Consider the following 18,615-nt stretch of genomic DNA (forward strand, 5'->3'; position numbering starts at 1 on the left):
TCTCCGACTTTTATTCTCTTCGCGTTCCGCTTCGAACGTTCCGGAGAAGGGGAACGAAGATACCGGATCGCGCGCGATGCGCGCTGGATCGATCGTTGGACGACGATCGATTCCGTCGATCACCGTCGCGTAATTAACGACGTTCCATTATCGAATCACTCGAAAGATTTCTTTCCACTCGCATCGTCTTCAACGCATGTTTTCCCTCGCGCGTGTGTTTTCGCTTTCTCTCTCGTTCTCTCTCTTTATCTTTTTCCCTGTTTCTCACGACCCTTTTCTTCCAGTGTACTACAAAAACGTCGCGCGACTTTCTCTCTACATCATCGGTGTGGTTGAACGAGTTCGGGATCGTCGTTGAATCTATCCACCTACTCGTCACGCCGCTCCTGGAGGTCACGCGTCGTCCGTTAGGTTGGATTGGCTGGTGGCACAGGCCGCTTGCTATTCACCGAGTCGACTATAGTGCCGCTATAGTTATCGATCGCTTGCGGATACGCTCGCTTCATTTTGTGCCACATCTCAGGCCTATGGAGTTTCGTAACGCTCCGATCACATTCGCGTACGTTCGTTCGTTCGCACGCGTTCCTTTCTTCCTACGCTAGGCTATTACGCGCGTACACTGTACACGGTACGGGCCGGTTCCAATATCGCTCGATTTTCCCGCTCTTTCCCGCGATAAACTCGCGACACTTGTGCGCGCACCCATTCGCATCGGTTCAATCACTTTCGCCCGTGTGTCACCGTGTCACCGTCGCGTATATATGGGTCACGCGACTCGAGTCGTTGTCGCGCGCAGACGTCGCACTGACGCATCGATACACTCTTCTTTCCCGCACGGAAAAGAAGACGAGTATATATCTTCTTCGCGTTACCTGCGCCCGTGTCTCGCGGAGCAGCACTCGCGAGCAGCACACTCCGTTAGTCAACTCGGTGCGCGGCGCGACGGCCGACCACGACGTGTCCTCCACGTACCTGTCTGCCGCTGTGCGCGAGTAGTCATGCATAAAAAGGAAAAAAAGAAAAGAAATCACGTGCACGTACACATATTAGCGCACTCGCGGATACGCAAGAGCGGCGTAGAGAGCGCGCAGGAAAAGGTAGGTCGCGAAACGCGCGCGAGAATAAAAAAAAAAAAGAAGCTTGCCGCGAAATATTTGTACTTGCGTATTACTTTGATTGATGCACGCGCGCGCACGCACGCACGCACGTATTATTCGTCGTGCGTAGCTACGTGTTGTACGTACGTACGCAAGGAATACGGAGCGTGCGTACCGGACGACGACGGCGAGCGCGCGCGAGACGGGAGGGAAGAAAGAAAGAGAGGACTCGACGCGCGCGGAAACGAAAGCGGGGAGAGAGAAAAGGACAATACGTGTACGCGAGCCTGCGCGCTGCACGGCATACTGAGCTCCGATGTCGACCGACGCGGCCGAGTTGCCTGGAACGAACGCGCTCCATCATTTTCTATCTTTTTCCAACGTGCACCCTCGTCTCCTCTTCTCTTTTCGTCGTACCATCTGCTCGCTCCCTCCGTTTCTCGGCGCGTTCGCTGTTGTACTCTTCGCTCTCGTGACTTCGTGATACTACCTCGTATTCGCTTGCACCTCGCTCCTTTCATTGTGCTAAACCGAGGGCGAAGTATAAGATGGACTTTTAAACAGGAAGATGTGAGATTCGAGAGACTGGTTGAATATAGAAAGGAAAATAGATAAATCTGCTGAAATATATCTTATCTCAATTTGATAACTAAAGCGATTCGCTTGTTATATCTAAGCTAACTTCGAAATGTCACATCGATTCGGAAAAATGTCCTTAGAGAAATGTCTTCCCTCTTTATATACAGACATTTACCTACACGATATTAATATATATTATTATAATATAATATTGATGAATGCTCAACTAATCCGCAGTTTAATCAAAGTAATCAAAATAGTAAGTAAATATTAATGTAAAATGTAAAAATATTTACTTTTTAATTAAAATTGTATTCTGTGATTTATTTATAAGATTTACCTTTGTTTATCGACCACATATTTGTGACTTGATAACAGGGAATAGAAGTTTAATAACGCCGTTACTTTTACCGTTATAATACTTTTTATAATAACGATTCGATAATGACGATGCAATTTTTTTATGACTGTAACAATAACTAACTAAACGCTAAGATTGTGTGTGTGTGCGCTAAGATTAGAAAAGTCACTTCAAAAAGTAACTTGTCACCATTACGCGTTATTTACTGAAAAAATATAATTCGGTACTCGTAACACATCGACGCGTTATTTTAAAAGTAACAAGTAATAGTAACTCGTTACGAATAATGAGTTACTCTTTTCAGTAACGAGTGACTTCCATTTCGTTACAATAACGATTGATTTTTCCAAGTCTGGTGTTGCTGTTAAAAAATTCGCAACATCATTATCAAATCATTAGTATAATCTTAGTAGCGCAAAATATTTGGAAAGAATGTAGAGCTAATATTAAACATAAGAATTGAAACTTCAATATTGGTCCAATATTGAGGTAGACGTCTAATCATATTTAGTTAATATTGGTTCAACAATGTTGGGGATTTGACTTTTATCCAATGTTTAATACTGTTATATATTGTTTTCCAATGTTTCGCCAATATTAGGAAATAATGTTCAGCTGATACTAAACATAATTGGGTGATTTAATTTCATTATCGCACAGTTATCCTGCAGGATAACACGTGCATTCAAGATGATGCATTAAGCGTTGCGCATGGTACAATATATCACTGCAAGTACAACCGACATAAACCTATTTAAGCTGTGAGGATTTCCGCTTTTGCCGAGTAATTCCACTCTTAGATTTCTTTCATCATATATTCATATTTCAAACTACGTTCTTAAAGCCTCGGCTTTACATCTCCACCTCTAAGACTATTACGTGGATGGACTTTAGGAGTATTTAACATCAAATCCTACGTTGAAGGTCTTTTCATGATTTTAGTACAATTTATTAACATTTAAATGGCAAAAGCGACGCTGTATAGTAGTACGAATTCTTTAATTTTTAATCTTATATAATCTTATAGATATAATTTAATAATATTATAAATAAATAAATCGGAACATTTCTTTTAAAAATAAAAAATAAAGAAAAAAATTAAATTGATATAAATATTTGATGATTAATTAAGAAATTTTACTGGTGAAAGAAAACAAAGTTTAATATCTCTCACAGAAAATATATTATATAAAATTTATTTTAATGATCAATTATTACCTATTTAATTTAATAATATAACAAATAAAACATTGTTTAAATAATATGATACAAATTTGGACCGATTAGCTAATTAAATAACACCTATTCCTATATATATTCCTACCGCGTCAGTTTAATCGTGCTCAAATATCAAGGATTATTACGCGTATTATTACATGTATATCATGTTGCCTCTGAATAAACCTATAATCGTTTTGATGCCTAGAAATTACTTCGAAGCGCAGATCGCTTTCATAACGTGCGTTTTAATTAATAATTGCAGCAGTTTATTTATCACGTCATCGAAAACATGGTGGAATGTGAAGGCAATGTGTGTATCCTGCTAAAATTATAGTTTCCACCGTTGTTCTCGGGGCAATAAACTCTGCGGCTGGACACTTTATTCTGTGACGCAATAAATTCCGAGCGAAAAAGTGTAAAACCGCAGAGGCGAATCGTCTAATGTCGCATATTGTGATAAGTAGAAATAAATGTCGAGGACCATAAAATTCGATATGCTTTTTATTCAGCGACCACTGCTGAGCGAACATTATCCGGACTCGTAAGCTAATAACGAAAAGGATTATCCCGTACAAAGTAATTTTCACATTACGGAAACGTAAGCTGTGCACAATTATACTCTAATTTTTTTTGTTACACGTGAAACATCGAGTCGTTGAAAAAAACGTCATTATTAATTCTTTTATAAAAATCCACGACATAATAATTTTCTCTTTTCAATCATATTTCCATTATAATGAAATTGAAAACTTGTTTCGCTTTGCACAGTTTAAGAACACTTGTTTTGAATTTAAAGCGCGAATTTAAAGAGAATTTAAAAGATTTACCTAGAAAATTAAAGATTATTACATAATACTAGTACTGCGTTAACCCGATTTGTAGCAAAACAGGACATAACAAAATACTACATACGTATAATCGAAAATGTCTATGTATTATGTTTGCGGTAATGTATTGCGGACAAAGATTTTATAAGGATAAATTATTGTAAATATCGTCAAAGATGTAAACATTAATTCTTGGTAAACAAACTTGTGTACAAAGGATTATAAGTAATTCAGCGTCTTTTTGTAAATTTAGTGCCTGTCTCTGTTTATGGATAAATCATTTCGGAAATCAATCTTTTAACGTTTTTCCCTCGTTAAGAATTTTAACATTATCCCTAAATCAAATTCATGTTCCGTATTTATCCTATGTTCCGTAATTACCGAAAGCTGATTTGTATTTCTGTTAATATGATTTCTGTTTTCCGCAATTCTGGTCTTTAGTCACCTTCGTCTGGCCCCAACATATAATGCTTCGCATTTCTTGTAGTAAATCTCATAAGCTACATTTGATTTGGAGAGCGAAATGATCTATTTTTTTGTACTTTAATGTATCTCAACTTTGAGATAAATATAAGATAAAAACTAACCGTTTATTCTTTAATTTTAAAATTTCAAATACCGCGCGATTTAATTAAGTAATTAGAAGGATTCAAATTAATGTCGAGACATTGAATCCAAATGTCAATAGGCTTATAAAATGAAATTCCACCCTGTTACACCGGTATTAGAGTCAGCTCCTCTCTTAAACAATTCTTTTCCACTACAAAAATAGGTGATATCGTTGATAATATATTGTTTAGTATTTCGCGTGTTTTTAATATATTTTCCAATACATTTTCTTACACAATCTTTATTTAACATAGTTTATGGATTTATATCGTGTCCGAAAGAAAGTGTGACATAAACTACATGGGAAGGTATCTATCAAGGCTTTTGTAAGTTTACAGATATTATGACGCAACATTCTTTGGTGATAAAAGCCATCAGAAATTTTTAACTTAAACAATCCATTATAAAGTTTGTTATATTCAATTACACTATATGCAACATTTAAAATTTTTTTTCATGTTTCATGACATATCGAAAATAATTCTGATAGATTTTTTTCATGCATTACAAATCCTAAAATAAAAATGCATCACCTCATCAGTTTTTTTAAGAAAAATAGAGTTAAAAAACATTAAAAAATCACATTTTTTGTTATTTTTTAAGTCGTTTAAAAAAATGGACATCATAGAAATTCGGACATTTTTGATCGAGTATAAAAAGATTTTATTATTGTTAGTGAACAAAATTACACGCTACCATCCAGTATCGGCTCTCATTGGTAATTTAAATCAAATTTTTTTATCGAGTGAATATTTATTTACTGTAAATAAATATTTATTTAGTACTATTTAGAAAATATGTATTAAGATTTAGTAAATCTTTTTCTCAGTGTAGTTAGCTGTACTTTAACGATCTTATTTATTGTTGGAATTGTTGTCAATTTATTGTCAGAATCATTTGCGATACGTAATTTTTTAAAGAAAAATTTAATCTCTATTTGAAAAATAAGATCTAAAATTAAAAAAAAGAACAACTCCCTTTTTATTGTAAGAAATACGCTTGCGTGCTCCGAGATACTATAATAATACCATGTCCCTTGATTATAATTTAAACACGCTTTTTCGTCGCATTTTAAATAATATCTACTGTCACTGAGTTCTAATCTTCTTGACAGCAAATGACGTCAGGACGTAGGCAGAGAGACACGATGTATTTCGCTCTTGTAGCTTGCTCCCAAGGTTGCGAGCCGCATGCTTGCATAGTAATCCCACTTACGCAATGTCGTACCGAGACATCGGAGACCACGTAATATGCACCAAAGATATTAACAGACAAGATAAACATGGTTCAGTAAACAGAACTGGTGCACACTCTCATAAAAGCGTATTACGATATCGTGAAGAAATGTGGTTCTCAATATGAAATATTAAGTCAGAATATTCTTTTTCTCATTTAATCAGAAATATTTTACGCTACATTTACTTTCTAAAACTGAAGTTATTTTAACTAAAAAGTATGAATCTGCAAAAGAACTTATTTCGTCGAACTATCAATGTACAAAATGTGATCCACATATTATGGTTCCCTCGTCAATCGTGTTATCAAACTTTCCTCCTGATTACCTTCTTTCATACTCTAGCCGTGTTTCCGCCTTTCTTTACATTCGGCAGTATTTCATTTCATGATCACAGATCCCGAACCTTTTTTTTAATTTGAGACGTCTGTCTTTATAACGACATAATTACTATTATTAAGGCCCAGTTGTACCAACGTTATTTTGACTTTAAACGAGATTTAAAACCCTTTCTGTCTCATTTTCAAGCCAAAAATATGACAGAGATAGAAAGAATTTTAAGCCTCGCTTAAAGTCAAAGTAACTTTGGTACAATTGGGCCTAAGAGTTACAAAATAAGGGCCTTAGGCCGATATTTATAGTCGATTCTTTTACTCAAAACTGTCTTAAATACAGTCTTAAGACTCACCAATCAAAAATCCGCATTAATATCTTAAGACATTATTATATTTGAGACGGTCTTAAAATAAAAATAGACTATAATATAAATACCGGCCTTATCCAGGATAGAAATTACATGAAAGAACAACACTGTGCTTTTTAGAAATAAGTTTAGAAGCTTTAATATATGAGAAAAGATTACACGAAAATTTCGTGTTACGTACGTACGACATTGATGCAGTAGTATATAGTGATCTGTTAATATTTCATAAACCATATATATTATGTGCCGTAAATTGTAAATGTGCAAATCGGTAAAACAGTAATTCCATTAGAGATCATGCCAACATCCCCTTAAGGTGACTCTACACGGTCAATAATACTGTCATCATGCATTAACAAATACTGACAATATTTCTGTGTGTAGTTAATATTGATGGATTGACGTAGAATACACTGTCGGTGTTCTGGATTTTAATTCTCGAGCATTGTTTGATTAGGATCCATGTCACAATATATGTTACAATACAATAGATAATATATGTAAAACTAAAATGAAATATATTATCAATGATATTAATCGTGTAAGGTTGTAAAAATATTAAGAGTATTGATGCATACTGCCAGTATTATTGATTCAATATTATTGATCAATATTATTGCAACCGTATAGGGTCACCTTTACATTTACATAATATTTCTGTCCTGAATTGCGACACACGTTGTCCTAGAAAAAACAATTGAGTTAGGTGAACCTAACAGAATGGAGCAAACGTACGTGATGAAAAGCTTGGCCCATTAATTATAAGAATTTGTCGACGTTGTTATTGCATCACTGACATATATACGAATCACCTCTCATTACTGTCCATTATAGAAATTATTTATAATTTAATTAGGAAATCTCATTTAAAGTGTTCCTATTTTGTTATTATGTGCTAATTAAGGTTAGGTTAACTAATTTAATAAATGAATAAAATTAATAAGTTTAAAACATAAAAATTGAAATAAAAAACGCGAATATATAAGCGATATTAACAAACATCTATGTAACCGCGATATAACAATTTTTATAAATTCCTTTTTCTCACAGTAGGTACTTTATATAATAATACATTTTATAATATTACACACACATTTTAATAACAAATTTTGACAAAATTTGAATAAATTAATGTGAAAAAAAATTTTATTATTAGACCTATAAACATATTTTTTTATTTAGTTTTATCTTTATGTATACAACTGTTTAAACATCAAACAATTTCCGTAAGAGAACAAAATCTTTTTTGAAACACAGAACATGTCCTGCACTCAGCGGATATTTTTTATTAAGGGGCATTTTAGACCAAAAGAGAATTAGCTTGTTAATTCAATATTGTTTTGCTCTCAAACATATATTTTCAGAAAACACACGCATAATGTCAAAAGGCGCAATACAAATGATGAAATATTCTGAAAATGTATGTGTCCGGAACACCCGTTGCATTACAAGAGATTATTTATGATATAGAGTCGACTCGGGCAAGGACGTAGGTCATCGAGGTTCCATGGGGTTAACTTGTTTAACCTTTTCTTCTCTGCCTCCCGCGCAAGATCGTGATCGAGATCGATGTGGTCTTAGAAATATATACTTCAATTAGAGAAACTCACGATAAAGTGTCGTTCATTAGTTCTTATTGATCTTTTGTTGAAACGTATTGAATGTGAAAAAAAGAACGAAACAAAGCGCAAATAACAAGAGAGGTCGAGACGTTTACTAAATCTAATTAATGAAGTTACACAAAATTAATGATATGTTTAATTATGTTAGATTAAAATCGATTAACTTATTCAATAACACACATCCTAACAATTCATATTGAAAAATTAAATAAAATAGAAAGTTTTTATTATCCATACCTATTTATGATATATTACTTGCGTGCATGTTTTCGGTATTATCGATTCTAATAGCCAAAGAAAAAAAATAATGTCATTTATTTCAATGTAGAAATATCGTGTTTCCGAGTTTTACAATTTACAACTCATTGATAGAGTTTGCACGGATCCAATTCAACTTTAGAAATGCATACTTTTGAAACGCAAGTCAACAAAAGCTTCAGTCTTCATTTAATTTCATGCAAATTCTATTTCTTAATCTAATTTGAAACTTGAACAATATTGACACTTAGAAACGTACAAAAGAAACTGACATTAATTCAAACTTTTCAAAGAAGAGAAGTTTCTAAATTGTTTAGATTTGTAAAAGACTATGTATATTGTTAAAAATTGGGTTTTCGTTGTAAAAAATAAAAAATTAAATATTTTTTAAGAATAGAGTAACTATAATTAATCGCAAGAAATTTTATGTAATGGTATATTATTTTTCATATAAATTTATATAAATTATAAGTAAGAAATATATTTATTATTTGTCAGACAATTCTTTGCTGCAAGAAAATCGCGTTGTGAGTTAAACTGTACATCACTGTCCAGTTACTTGACCCTGCGTATCTAGCATGACGTTGCTCGGTCTGAAGAGGTCATCGTGACTTGAAGATGATCAAAATCTCTGTTTCTCAGGTGCAAAAGATGGAAAACTATCTTTTTATTCATATTTTTGTTTAGTTATTTCAAAATCGTGTTTCTTAATAAATTTATAGTTTTTATTAATAATCAAAATAAATATAGACAATTTAAAATTGAAAATCTTAACAGTTTTAACATATAAAATTTTTTGATGTTAATTATTTTATGCTGGTACTGAACTCGAAGAAACCATTAATTTATATACTTACTTAGCTTGAGTATGAGATATTAAGGAAGTCACTTTAAAATAAAAAAAGACTGCAAATTAAATTATCAATGATCTGGGGCCGCATAAAAGAGAATTACACACATTTCGCTTATATATATATAATATATATTATATTTCCATGATATATCGGTATATGTATACATCCACCTTCAAATACAATGCATAAACATTTATATTATTGTAATATTTCCTTTATAATCATACATGTAGGTAATACGTTTAAAGTTTAAGATACGGTATAGGGAAATTGTAAATTGCGAATCATCTGTAACCTATACATACTATTAAAGTATGCTTTTAGATAAATCGCAATCGTTTTAGACACACATATAGGTACGTATTAATTGTAAATCTCTGTTCTGAGTACAATAATTCCTTTTTCTTGATCATCATATCCATACTTGATTGAAAGAAATCTGTCGTTACATCAGTTTTAATTATCTTATCGATTACTCGCAATCATTGACGACACAATGACTAACAAGTTGAGGAAGACCGACGATCTGATTGGCGAAAGTGGCCGGAGAGATATCTCCAATCAGGGAGCAGTAATTCCTATAATTCGCGTATCTCTTTTCATTCAATAACTTTTTCCAATTTTTTGTCTTATCCAGGAGGATTGCGAAGTCCCGAAAACATGAGAATTAAATCTGATCCAGCTTGACTAAAAAAAGTTATATTTTTTGTAATAAATATCAGGATTTGTATCGTTAATTGTAACTATAGATCCTTTACAATTTAATTAGTGAACATCCGAAAGGATCATCGTCAAAAGGAATAACGCGAACTAATTAGGCTATTTGAAACGTGTGTCAATATAAACGTATTAATTTCTACGCATAATTTTTCATAATAGTTTATATTATTATCCCAATTAAAATTTAAAGTTTATATTTAAAAAACAAATAAAACAATTTCAACAGGAATTGTTATCACGACCATTGTCACGAAATAAAGACAATTTTCCATTATATTGCATTTACATATATTTTAAATAGAAATTAGAACTTACTCGAGGATTGATATTTTGATAAATAAAGAAATTTGTATTTACAAAGAATAATAATAATTGTAAGAATAATTGTAAGAATAATATTTTTATTTGCAGATATTTCGCAATTTTTTTAGCACTTTTGCTTAACAGTGAGACAAAACGATAAAACTCTTGAAAAATAATAATTATAATATAATATATCCTTATTCCTCGCGCATTTTATCCAGAAGATTTGATGAACTGCAGCTGAAGGAACGATCGATTAGTGTGAGTCAAGGTCCTTTGAATGCAGTGTGCATTCGCCATAGCGTGCATTTCTGGCTCCATTTTAACGACGACCTTCACTGATGAAGATGGAACGGCGGAAAATCCAAGGTGGGTTTAGGGAGAAGAATATCGAGGAAATCTTAAGAAAAATAATATTTAAAATATGCAAATAAATGTAACATCAGACAAAAAATAACGTTGTATTTAATAGTAAATTTTGTATACGTATATCCGCGTGCACATATAGATGTAACTTTTGATAAGAACCGATTGCATTAAAATTGATCAATGTGAATTAATTGTAATTTTCGCATTACCTACATTGTAATGAGAAAAGTTTACGACCTAGAAAGAGAAGGAGGATCGTTAAGCATATCGATTAGTCAACACAGTTGATCCCGAGCATCGAATATCGTGAGAGAGGTAGTCATGAATTGCATTGGGAGATTGCATTGGGAGACTGGATCTATAGATATTGTAGAAGAATGTAATAGTTTCCAAGCGAGTAACATTTTGCAAGCTATTGCCAATTATGATATCACAAGCTTGAAGAATCACTCATTTCTCTCTCTCTCTAAAGAATCTAACAAACACACGAAAGAAAGATGTCAAAGCGTATCATCGAGGCCTTTGTTTTAATCAAGAATGCAAACCGCAAAACTTGAAAACGTGGAATTCCTCATGGAATTCTCACGAGATAAATACATTGATTGGGTTAAATTGTACGGGAGAATCGTTCAAATGTACTTAAGGACACTATCAGGGATACCATCGTCGGGATAGATTTTCAAGAGGATTGGATGGGGAAGTAAAAAGAAAAGAAAAGAAAATATGTAAGAAACAAGATGCGTGAAATTAGATTTATGACAAAAGGAGAGAAAGAGAGGATATCGTTTAGCCCCACTTCTGAAAGAGACCCATCCGTTGACACTTGCAATTAGAACCCCAGAGATTGCAGCGGCAGCTAGAGCTGTAGCAGCAGTCCTTCCGTCGGTTGTAACAATCGCCGCCACGCCTTATGCAAGCCCGCCTAAACAAGTTTATCGACGAGGTACGTCTACTCGAGATTAGGGAAATCGAGAAAATGCTTTTTCACAACATTGAGACATCAAGGGAGGGGTCCAAAAGATCGCAATGTCGATTCGGTGTCTCGTGCAGTCACGCTCACACATGCATATATATACGTATATATTGATTATAAATACTAAAAGAATAATTTTTTTTCTTAGAGTCGTAAAAATAAATTGTTTTTCAAATTTTTATTTTCTGATCTTTTTAATTCTCAAAAGATTTCATCAAAATAAAAATAATGTTGTAGAGTCGCATATGTACACATCTCTTTATAATTATGTGTTTTCTACATCCATAAAATATATACAGTTTCCGTAACAGTCAGTCAGGAAAGAGGGAAAAGAGGTAATCCAGAGATCTCAGAAAAGATCCTGTTGAGGACAATCATAGGAAAACAAAACCGGACAAGTAAGATTATCCACTCACTTTTGTGCCACTCGCATCAGATTTTCCAAAGCGTTGTCTGTATAATCCGAGGAGTCGTCAGCTTGAAAATCGTCTACATCTTCTGCAAGCGTAAAATAAATGATTCGTTTTAATATATACATAATCTGCAATAATACTTTAATCCGATTAGTAGCATTGTAAACTTAAAAAATAGAACTTTTTTCTAATTGATGCAAAGCGATAATTATATGTATTTTCATGGACTAAAATCAAAGAAAATTAAATATTTGCTGATGGAAAAGACTCGTATTGTTTACAACACGATTCAACACCGAATTCTCTCCGAAGTGTCATCCTGGCAAACAAAGTTACAACGTTACTGTAAAGTTGCTGAAATGTTTCATAATGTATCTTGCTTACTGGGACAGAACATATCCTGAAAATGTTTTCGCACTGAATGCAATGCCGTCATCAGAATTTGCGTAAATCATCAAGATTTTAGTAAATTGGCGTAAAAAATACCACTTTTTTACTACTACACAAATTCTGACGACTGCGTCACGTTTAGCGCAAAAATCACTTCGATGTACTATCACACTTCAAAAAGAAAAAAAGTATTTCATCCAACTATGTAATCATATACCAGCATAGATTAAGCATAGACAATCCATGATTCAAAAATTTAAAAAGTATATCTCACAGAAGAAATTCTACTATATACATTTTATAAGACAATATTAACAACGGACTCGATCTTGATGTATTTCTTTGACTCAATATGTAGTATACGATCACTACGAGAAATAATTTCGTCTTTTGACAAAAATAAATTTCAGATAGAATATTCCCTAGAAGTATGACAAAGCTACTTGTACGAAACTTGTAAAGAGATTTTATGAATTGAAACGAGCAGAAAGTATAAAACAAAGTTATATAACTATACAAAGCTATCTTATGTCAGTTAAAAATACGAGTGCAAGCTTCACAAAGAAGGTCTTTTACCCAACATTGAAAATTACACAATCAAGAAAAATAAAACTTTTTGTTTCTTTATAGGTACACACACACATATAATTTATATTCACTTTTAATAAAGCTTACAAAATTAAAGTATGAAATTATTCAAATAATACAGTGCTTACAAAGTGCTAAAAAAGCGCGTGTAATCGCTTAGGTACTTAATTATAAAACGTATATTTCAAAAAAACTTATATTTAAAATTTTTCATCGTTCCGTTTTCGTTATCGCAAATCTTCGTTTTTGCTACAGTACAGCCTTATATATAGAAGAAAATTATAGTCCATTAAGATTATTACGATAAGTCTCGTTATACGTTTCTGAAACGCTTACACAAGAAAATCCTTTCTGCGGCGCGAAGGTAAAAGGTTATACGAAACATGATTCCTTTTTTTTCTAGAAAATGTTATTAAGTTATTACTTAATCTATTATTTGCAGATTAAATGTGTGCAATATCTGTATAATTTAATTACTACAAATTTTGTTTACTAAAAGAAATTTTAACAATTATATAAATGAGTTTTCAGATTCTCACTCGAGCGCCACCCAGACGTCATTTTACCCTTGTTACTCACCGAACAAGGATAACATGATGGGAAGCACTTAGATGGAAATCTGAACGCGTCTAAAGAATAAAAAAAATGGAGACAAATTGCAAATATAAAAATAATAAGAAATTAATAAACGAGTTCATGTGTGCAAAACAAATAAGTTATAACAAAACACCTTGTATAATGTAAAAGTCATGACCTTAATAACAATTTATTTTAATTAAAAAAGATAATTTTTATATATATAAACAAAGAAAAATTATACGTGGCCCAACGAAATGATAAAATCAACCGTTATTTTTTTCTGTTAAAATGTGTCCCAAGATTATATATATATTCTCGAACGATAAGACTATTTTAATTATGGTTCTCGGCTTCAATAAATAAAACTGAGTTTAAAAAAGGATGAATGCAATGATTCCTGCGTACTCAAACCGCCTAAAATGCATACATTTCTTTGATTCCCTTTTTCAAATTTAGTTCATAAAATAAATTTTTCAACGATTAAACAGTAATATTGATATTAAATAAAAAATAAATTCACTTATTTTGTTTCTAAATGTTATGATGTTACCAACATGTAATAATTTACAATATTTTTTAATGATAATCATAGGCAAACGTAATTTTATGCGAATATTTCATTGCGTACATATTATTGAATTTACGATTGCGAGTCAGAACTGTTTAATTAAATTTGACAGCTTTAACGCACACTGTGTAATCAGTATGCGTCTGATCATGGATGAACTTATTCCACTTGCACTGTCTGCTATCCGACTGATTTGGCGTGATACGAATCTAATTGGTTCTCAAATCAAACTTTTCTATAAAAATATCTCCGTTTGTTTAATTCTTGCTTTAAAATAGTTTTACATAACTTTTTTAATAATTTTACAGATATATTTATAAAATATTTGCGTCCACTGTCGTTAGTCATATAAATCGTACGTATATGTACAAATATTTAATTTGTAACGTTAACTATGATAAATTTGTACTGTAATAAACGTAAAACTCTTAACAAATTGCACAACCGTGGAAAACGCCTGTATTATATTATATATATATGTGTCTATATTACAATTTAAACTTCAACAAGTTTCTATATACTATAACGCTGGCGAATAAAAGTACTGGTATAATTTACAAGATTTGATATTCAAAGTCACTTCCAAAGTTAATTTCACGTTAAATAGATTAGCATACCAATTAAAAAATTTGCAATGTTAAAATAACTTTTAAAAAGTTTGCATAATTTTAAAAGCCACTAATAACTCTGTCTGTTATAACTTTTTTATATAATTTGGTTCAAAATTATAATACGGTTCAAAAAATTGAAATACAAGAAAAGACCCTGACAAGATAAACCATATCAAACCTATTCAAAGAGATTTTTTTAGTAATTTCATTTCTAACACACAACACAAATGTTATTAACATATAACCTTTGTACGAGACATATTTTCATGAAAACTTTATTAGAGATATATTTTCAAAAAGCTTTATTCGCGTATACATAAAGCACACAGTATCTATGTTACAATTTTAGTGCCAAAATTTATGTTTAACACGTTAAGCGCCACGTCAGTCGCTGGTGATTGACAATATACTTTTTGTTCAGGCCGCGTCAGTCACCAGTGACTGACGAACAGAAAATTTTAACACGTTAAGAGTCATGACTGAGTATAAAAAATTACGCAATGACTGAGTATAAATAATTAAATGCTTAAACAAGAAGTCAAAAGAAGGCTCGGCGCTTAAGGTACTAAGAATCATTGTAATATAATAATTGACACGTGAATATAATTTTAGGTGTTTTATTAATACTTTTGTGAGAAATGCATAATTAATGTATATAAATGAAACAAAGTATCAATTAAAGTATCTATGATAGTTCATTTACATTAATTATAATCTATATTTATATTCACGTAATTGATGCATACACTGAGATAAAAAGTTGTTGAGTTGACTAAACGCATTTAATTCAAGTATTTATACATATACAAGATGTTTCAGAGAAATAGGCCAAACTTTAAGAGCATATTCCACTCATTGAAAGGATGAAAAAAAGTTATAAACGTGAGTTCAGAAACGCTTCCTTTCCAAGTTATAAACATTTTTTATTTACTTATATCTATATTTTCATTACAAAAATTGCTGGAAATGATTGTCTTTGAGGAAAGATTTGTTGATAGAGACATTGAGCTTCTCTGCAGTTTCCATTAGCTCGCCCATATAAGTAATGGATATCTGCTAATTCGATGTTAGAATAAGCTGCCATGTTAATGAATACTATCTTCACTCTTAAATGCTTAAATAAAGACTGATTCTAATTCCACACCTATCTAATAACTTTTTGTTTACTTTAGAAGGTGAATAGAAATATAATTCATGAAGCGTCGAAGCAAAGCATGTCGTTCGACGTACAATGTAAATAAGAAATATTTATAACTTGAAAAGGAAGCGTTTCCGAACCCATGTTTATATAACTTTTTTTCATCCTTACAATGAATGGAATATGCTCTTAGAGTTTGGCCTACTATTTCTGAAACACCCTGTATATAAGTAAGTTAAAATATACGTGAGTCATTATAACATGTTATTTGTTTGAATTAACAAATATTTGCTAGACAGTCCGTGACCACTGCATTTAGTTGAATTTTTTTTTAAACAGCAACGTTTCTGTCTCAGTGTATAACGTGATATAAATTCTTATATTAAATTAATTACATTACTTTTATAAATATATATATATAATATATAAACATTATTAAAAAATTATATAATAAGATACAGAAATATTTAAATTTTTTTGAAAAGTAAAATGTACTGTGAAAATTTGTTTAATCTCAATGTATATATTTATTTCCGACTGTATAAGTTATTTTTATATGATATTCGATTTCTATGTGATATTCGACAGTACACGAGTTATTTTTATTACGCGTGCACAGTAGACAATACTATCGATATTTAAAAAATAAAAACGACTTCTGTTGAAAAAATATTACATATAAAAAAATAGTTAAGGTCCTTAGCCTGGAGCTAAAAAATCCTAAAGATCACAAAAAATGAATAGGCAATCTTTTATAATTATAAAAATGGTAATATTCAAGAATTGTGTCCTGCTCGCCGATTTTGATGAAATTAGGCTTATTTGACGCGTTTTTGCATGAAACGAAAGAATCTGGCAAAAAAAGTGTCGCTCTGCCCCGCGAATCGAGATATTAAGCGTTAAAGTTCACGATCATTCAAGTTAGGAAATCTGTCACAGTCACAAAATACTGCGGCGAATAGGACACGATTCTTGAGTATTGCCTATTATTTTATGTAAATTATATTAAATCTTCGTTTAACTAAATTCTCTGCTTTAAAAACAAATTTACTGTTTTAAAAACACAAATTCACTGCTTTAAAAATAAATTATCTTGTCTAATTGTAAAACACAAATTATTTTCTTACATTATTTTTGTTTTTAAAGTAGTGAATTAGTGTTTTAGAGCAGAGAATTTCCCAGTGAGAAATGACAATAGTATCGATGTCGATTCCATTCTCATTTCTCACTGGGTTGTTTTAGAACAATGAATTTGTGCTTTTAAAGCACTACATTTATTTTTAAAGCAGTGAATTAGTGTTTTATAGCAAAAAATTTGTTTTAAAGCAGTGAATTAATGTTTTATAGCAGAAAATTTGTTTCAAAGCAGTGAATTTGACTTTTTAAAGCAGAGAATTTAGTTAAACGAAAATTTAATATAATTTACATAAAATAATAAGTAATACTCAAGAATTGTGTCCTGCTCGCCGCAGTATTTCATGACTGTAACAGATTTCCTACCCTGAATAGTCGTGAACTTTAACGCGCTTAATATACCGGTTCGCGGGGCAGAGCGACACTTTTTTTGCCAGATTCTTTCGTTTCATGCAAAAACGCGTCGAATAAGCCTAATTTCATCAAAATCAGCGAGCAGGACACAATTCTTGAGTATTACCATATAGTTACTCTCGTGCACGTGGACATTAAATAACTCGAATTTATATATCAGCAAGAGACCCAACGCAAGTGTAAGATCAAAGCTGTCGTAAAAAACGTTTTAAATTTTTTCAACGTTTCTTCATCATTCTCAAAATGTCTTCTGAGTTTTTACGTTAGGTATATTTGAGAGAAGCAGCTTGCAGCTCTCCATTAACATGCAAAAAAAGGATCAGACTATAACTCACCACCATCATCGAAGTAAGGATTAGCGAAGCTCCTATCGGCCAAGACGACCAACAGAAGAAACAACCATAGCAACCAGGCCCTCATGCCTCACGACCTGTGCCCGCTTGGCTCACAGTTCGCGCTTACGAAAATTCGATAGAAGTGAAACGCAAAGTCTATGCCGCTGCTCCCGCTTGTCCTTCGCTCGAGAAGGAATCTCACCCTTGGCTCACCACCGCGTACTGGGGTGCGAGTGAGGGTTCCACAGCGACTGTAGCGCTTATATAGACGCGGGAGGCGTGGCGATGCGCCCCCACGAGGACATATAGAAGCGGAGCTTGGACTTCTGGATCGGACGAAAAATTCTCTACCACGCAAGCTCTAATATACATGTTTGATCGTGTGCTGTAGAAACATCTCCTTCAAGCGGAGAGAGGAATAAAATCATTTTCGGCTACTGTTTACTCACACTTTCAACGAACTTGTACTCTCGAATAAGAGAGAGCAACTAGTTGCAAAGCAACTAGTAGATTCTAGACTTTTTTCTCCTCCTTTTTCTTCTCTCTCTTTCTTTCTCTTAATTTTTTAAACACAAAGACTAAGAAATTATAAATTAAATATTAAATTAGAAAGATATGCTAGACATTTATTATAAAGTGAAGTCACCGATATTGACATAGATCTTTTAAGGAACATCCCCCTATTTCTCGGAAACTATTATACTTTATTAATATT

The 18,615-nt window shown here is 32.4% G+C and overlaps 1 protein-coding gene across 4 annotated transcripts; it reads right to left on the minus strand.

Annotated features, from left to right (window-relative positions):
* Positions 1–10,590: 10,590 nt before the first annotated feature.
* LOC108722322 (U8-agatoxin-Ao1a) lies at positions 10,591–18,120 on the minus strand. Of its 4 annotated transcripts, XM_018447356.1 has the most exons (4): positions 17,901–18,120; positions 12,147–12,228; positions 10,971–11,115; positions 10,591–10,788 (listed from the first exon to the last, which is right to left on the minus strand). In XM_018447356.1, the coding sequence occupies exons 1-3, from the start codon at positions 17,983–17,985 to the stop codon at positions 11,016–11,018; spliced, it is 267 nt and encodes an 88-aa protein (XP_018302858.1). In that variant the 5' UTR covers positions 17,986–18,120; the 3' UTR covers positions 10,591–10,788; positions 10,971–11,015. The 4 variants fall into 4 exon arrangements, with proteins under 4 accessions (XP_018302858.1, XP_018302856.1, XP_018302855.1 ...); XM_018447354.1 differs by having other exon boundaries at positions 10,591–11,115; XM_018447353.1 differs by lacking the exon at positions 10,591–10,788 and having other exon boundaries at positions 11,046–11,679.
* Between the last annotated feature and the right edge of the window lie 495 nt (positions 18,121–18,615).

Source organism: Mycetomoellerius zeteki, unplaced genomic scaffold, assembly GCF_001594055.1.
Source record: "Mycetomoellerius zeteki isolate Tzet28-1 unplaced genomic scaffold, Tzet1.0 scaffold20, whole genome shotgun sequence".
Classification (NCBI taxonomy): Eukaryota; Metazoa; Arthropoda; class Insecta; order Hymenoptera; family Formicidae; genus Mycetomoellerius; species Mycetomoellerius zeteki.

What these genes read in the sequence shown, in the direction of transcription:
- LOC108722322 (XM_018447352.1), bottom strand. Translation starts at nt 17,985, where the DNA reads ATGAGGGCCTGGTTGCTATGGTTGTTTCTTCTGTTGGTCGTCTTGGCC. An exon ending in TCCTTACTTCGATGATGGTG is followed by an intron (nt 12,229 to 17,900) that starts GTGAGTTATAGT and finishes TTACGCTTGCAG; the next exon opens with AAGATGTAGACGATTTTCAA. An exon ending in CTGATGCGAGTGGCACAAAA is followed by an intron (nt 11,707 to 12,146) that starts GTGAGTGGATAA and finishes AATCTCGAGTAG; the next exon opens with ACGTACCTCGTCGATAAACT.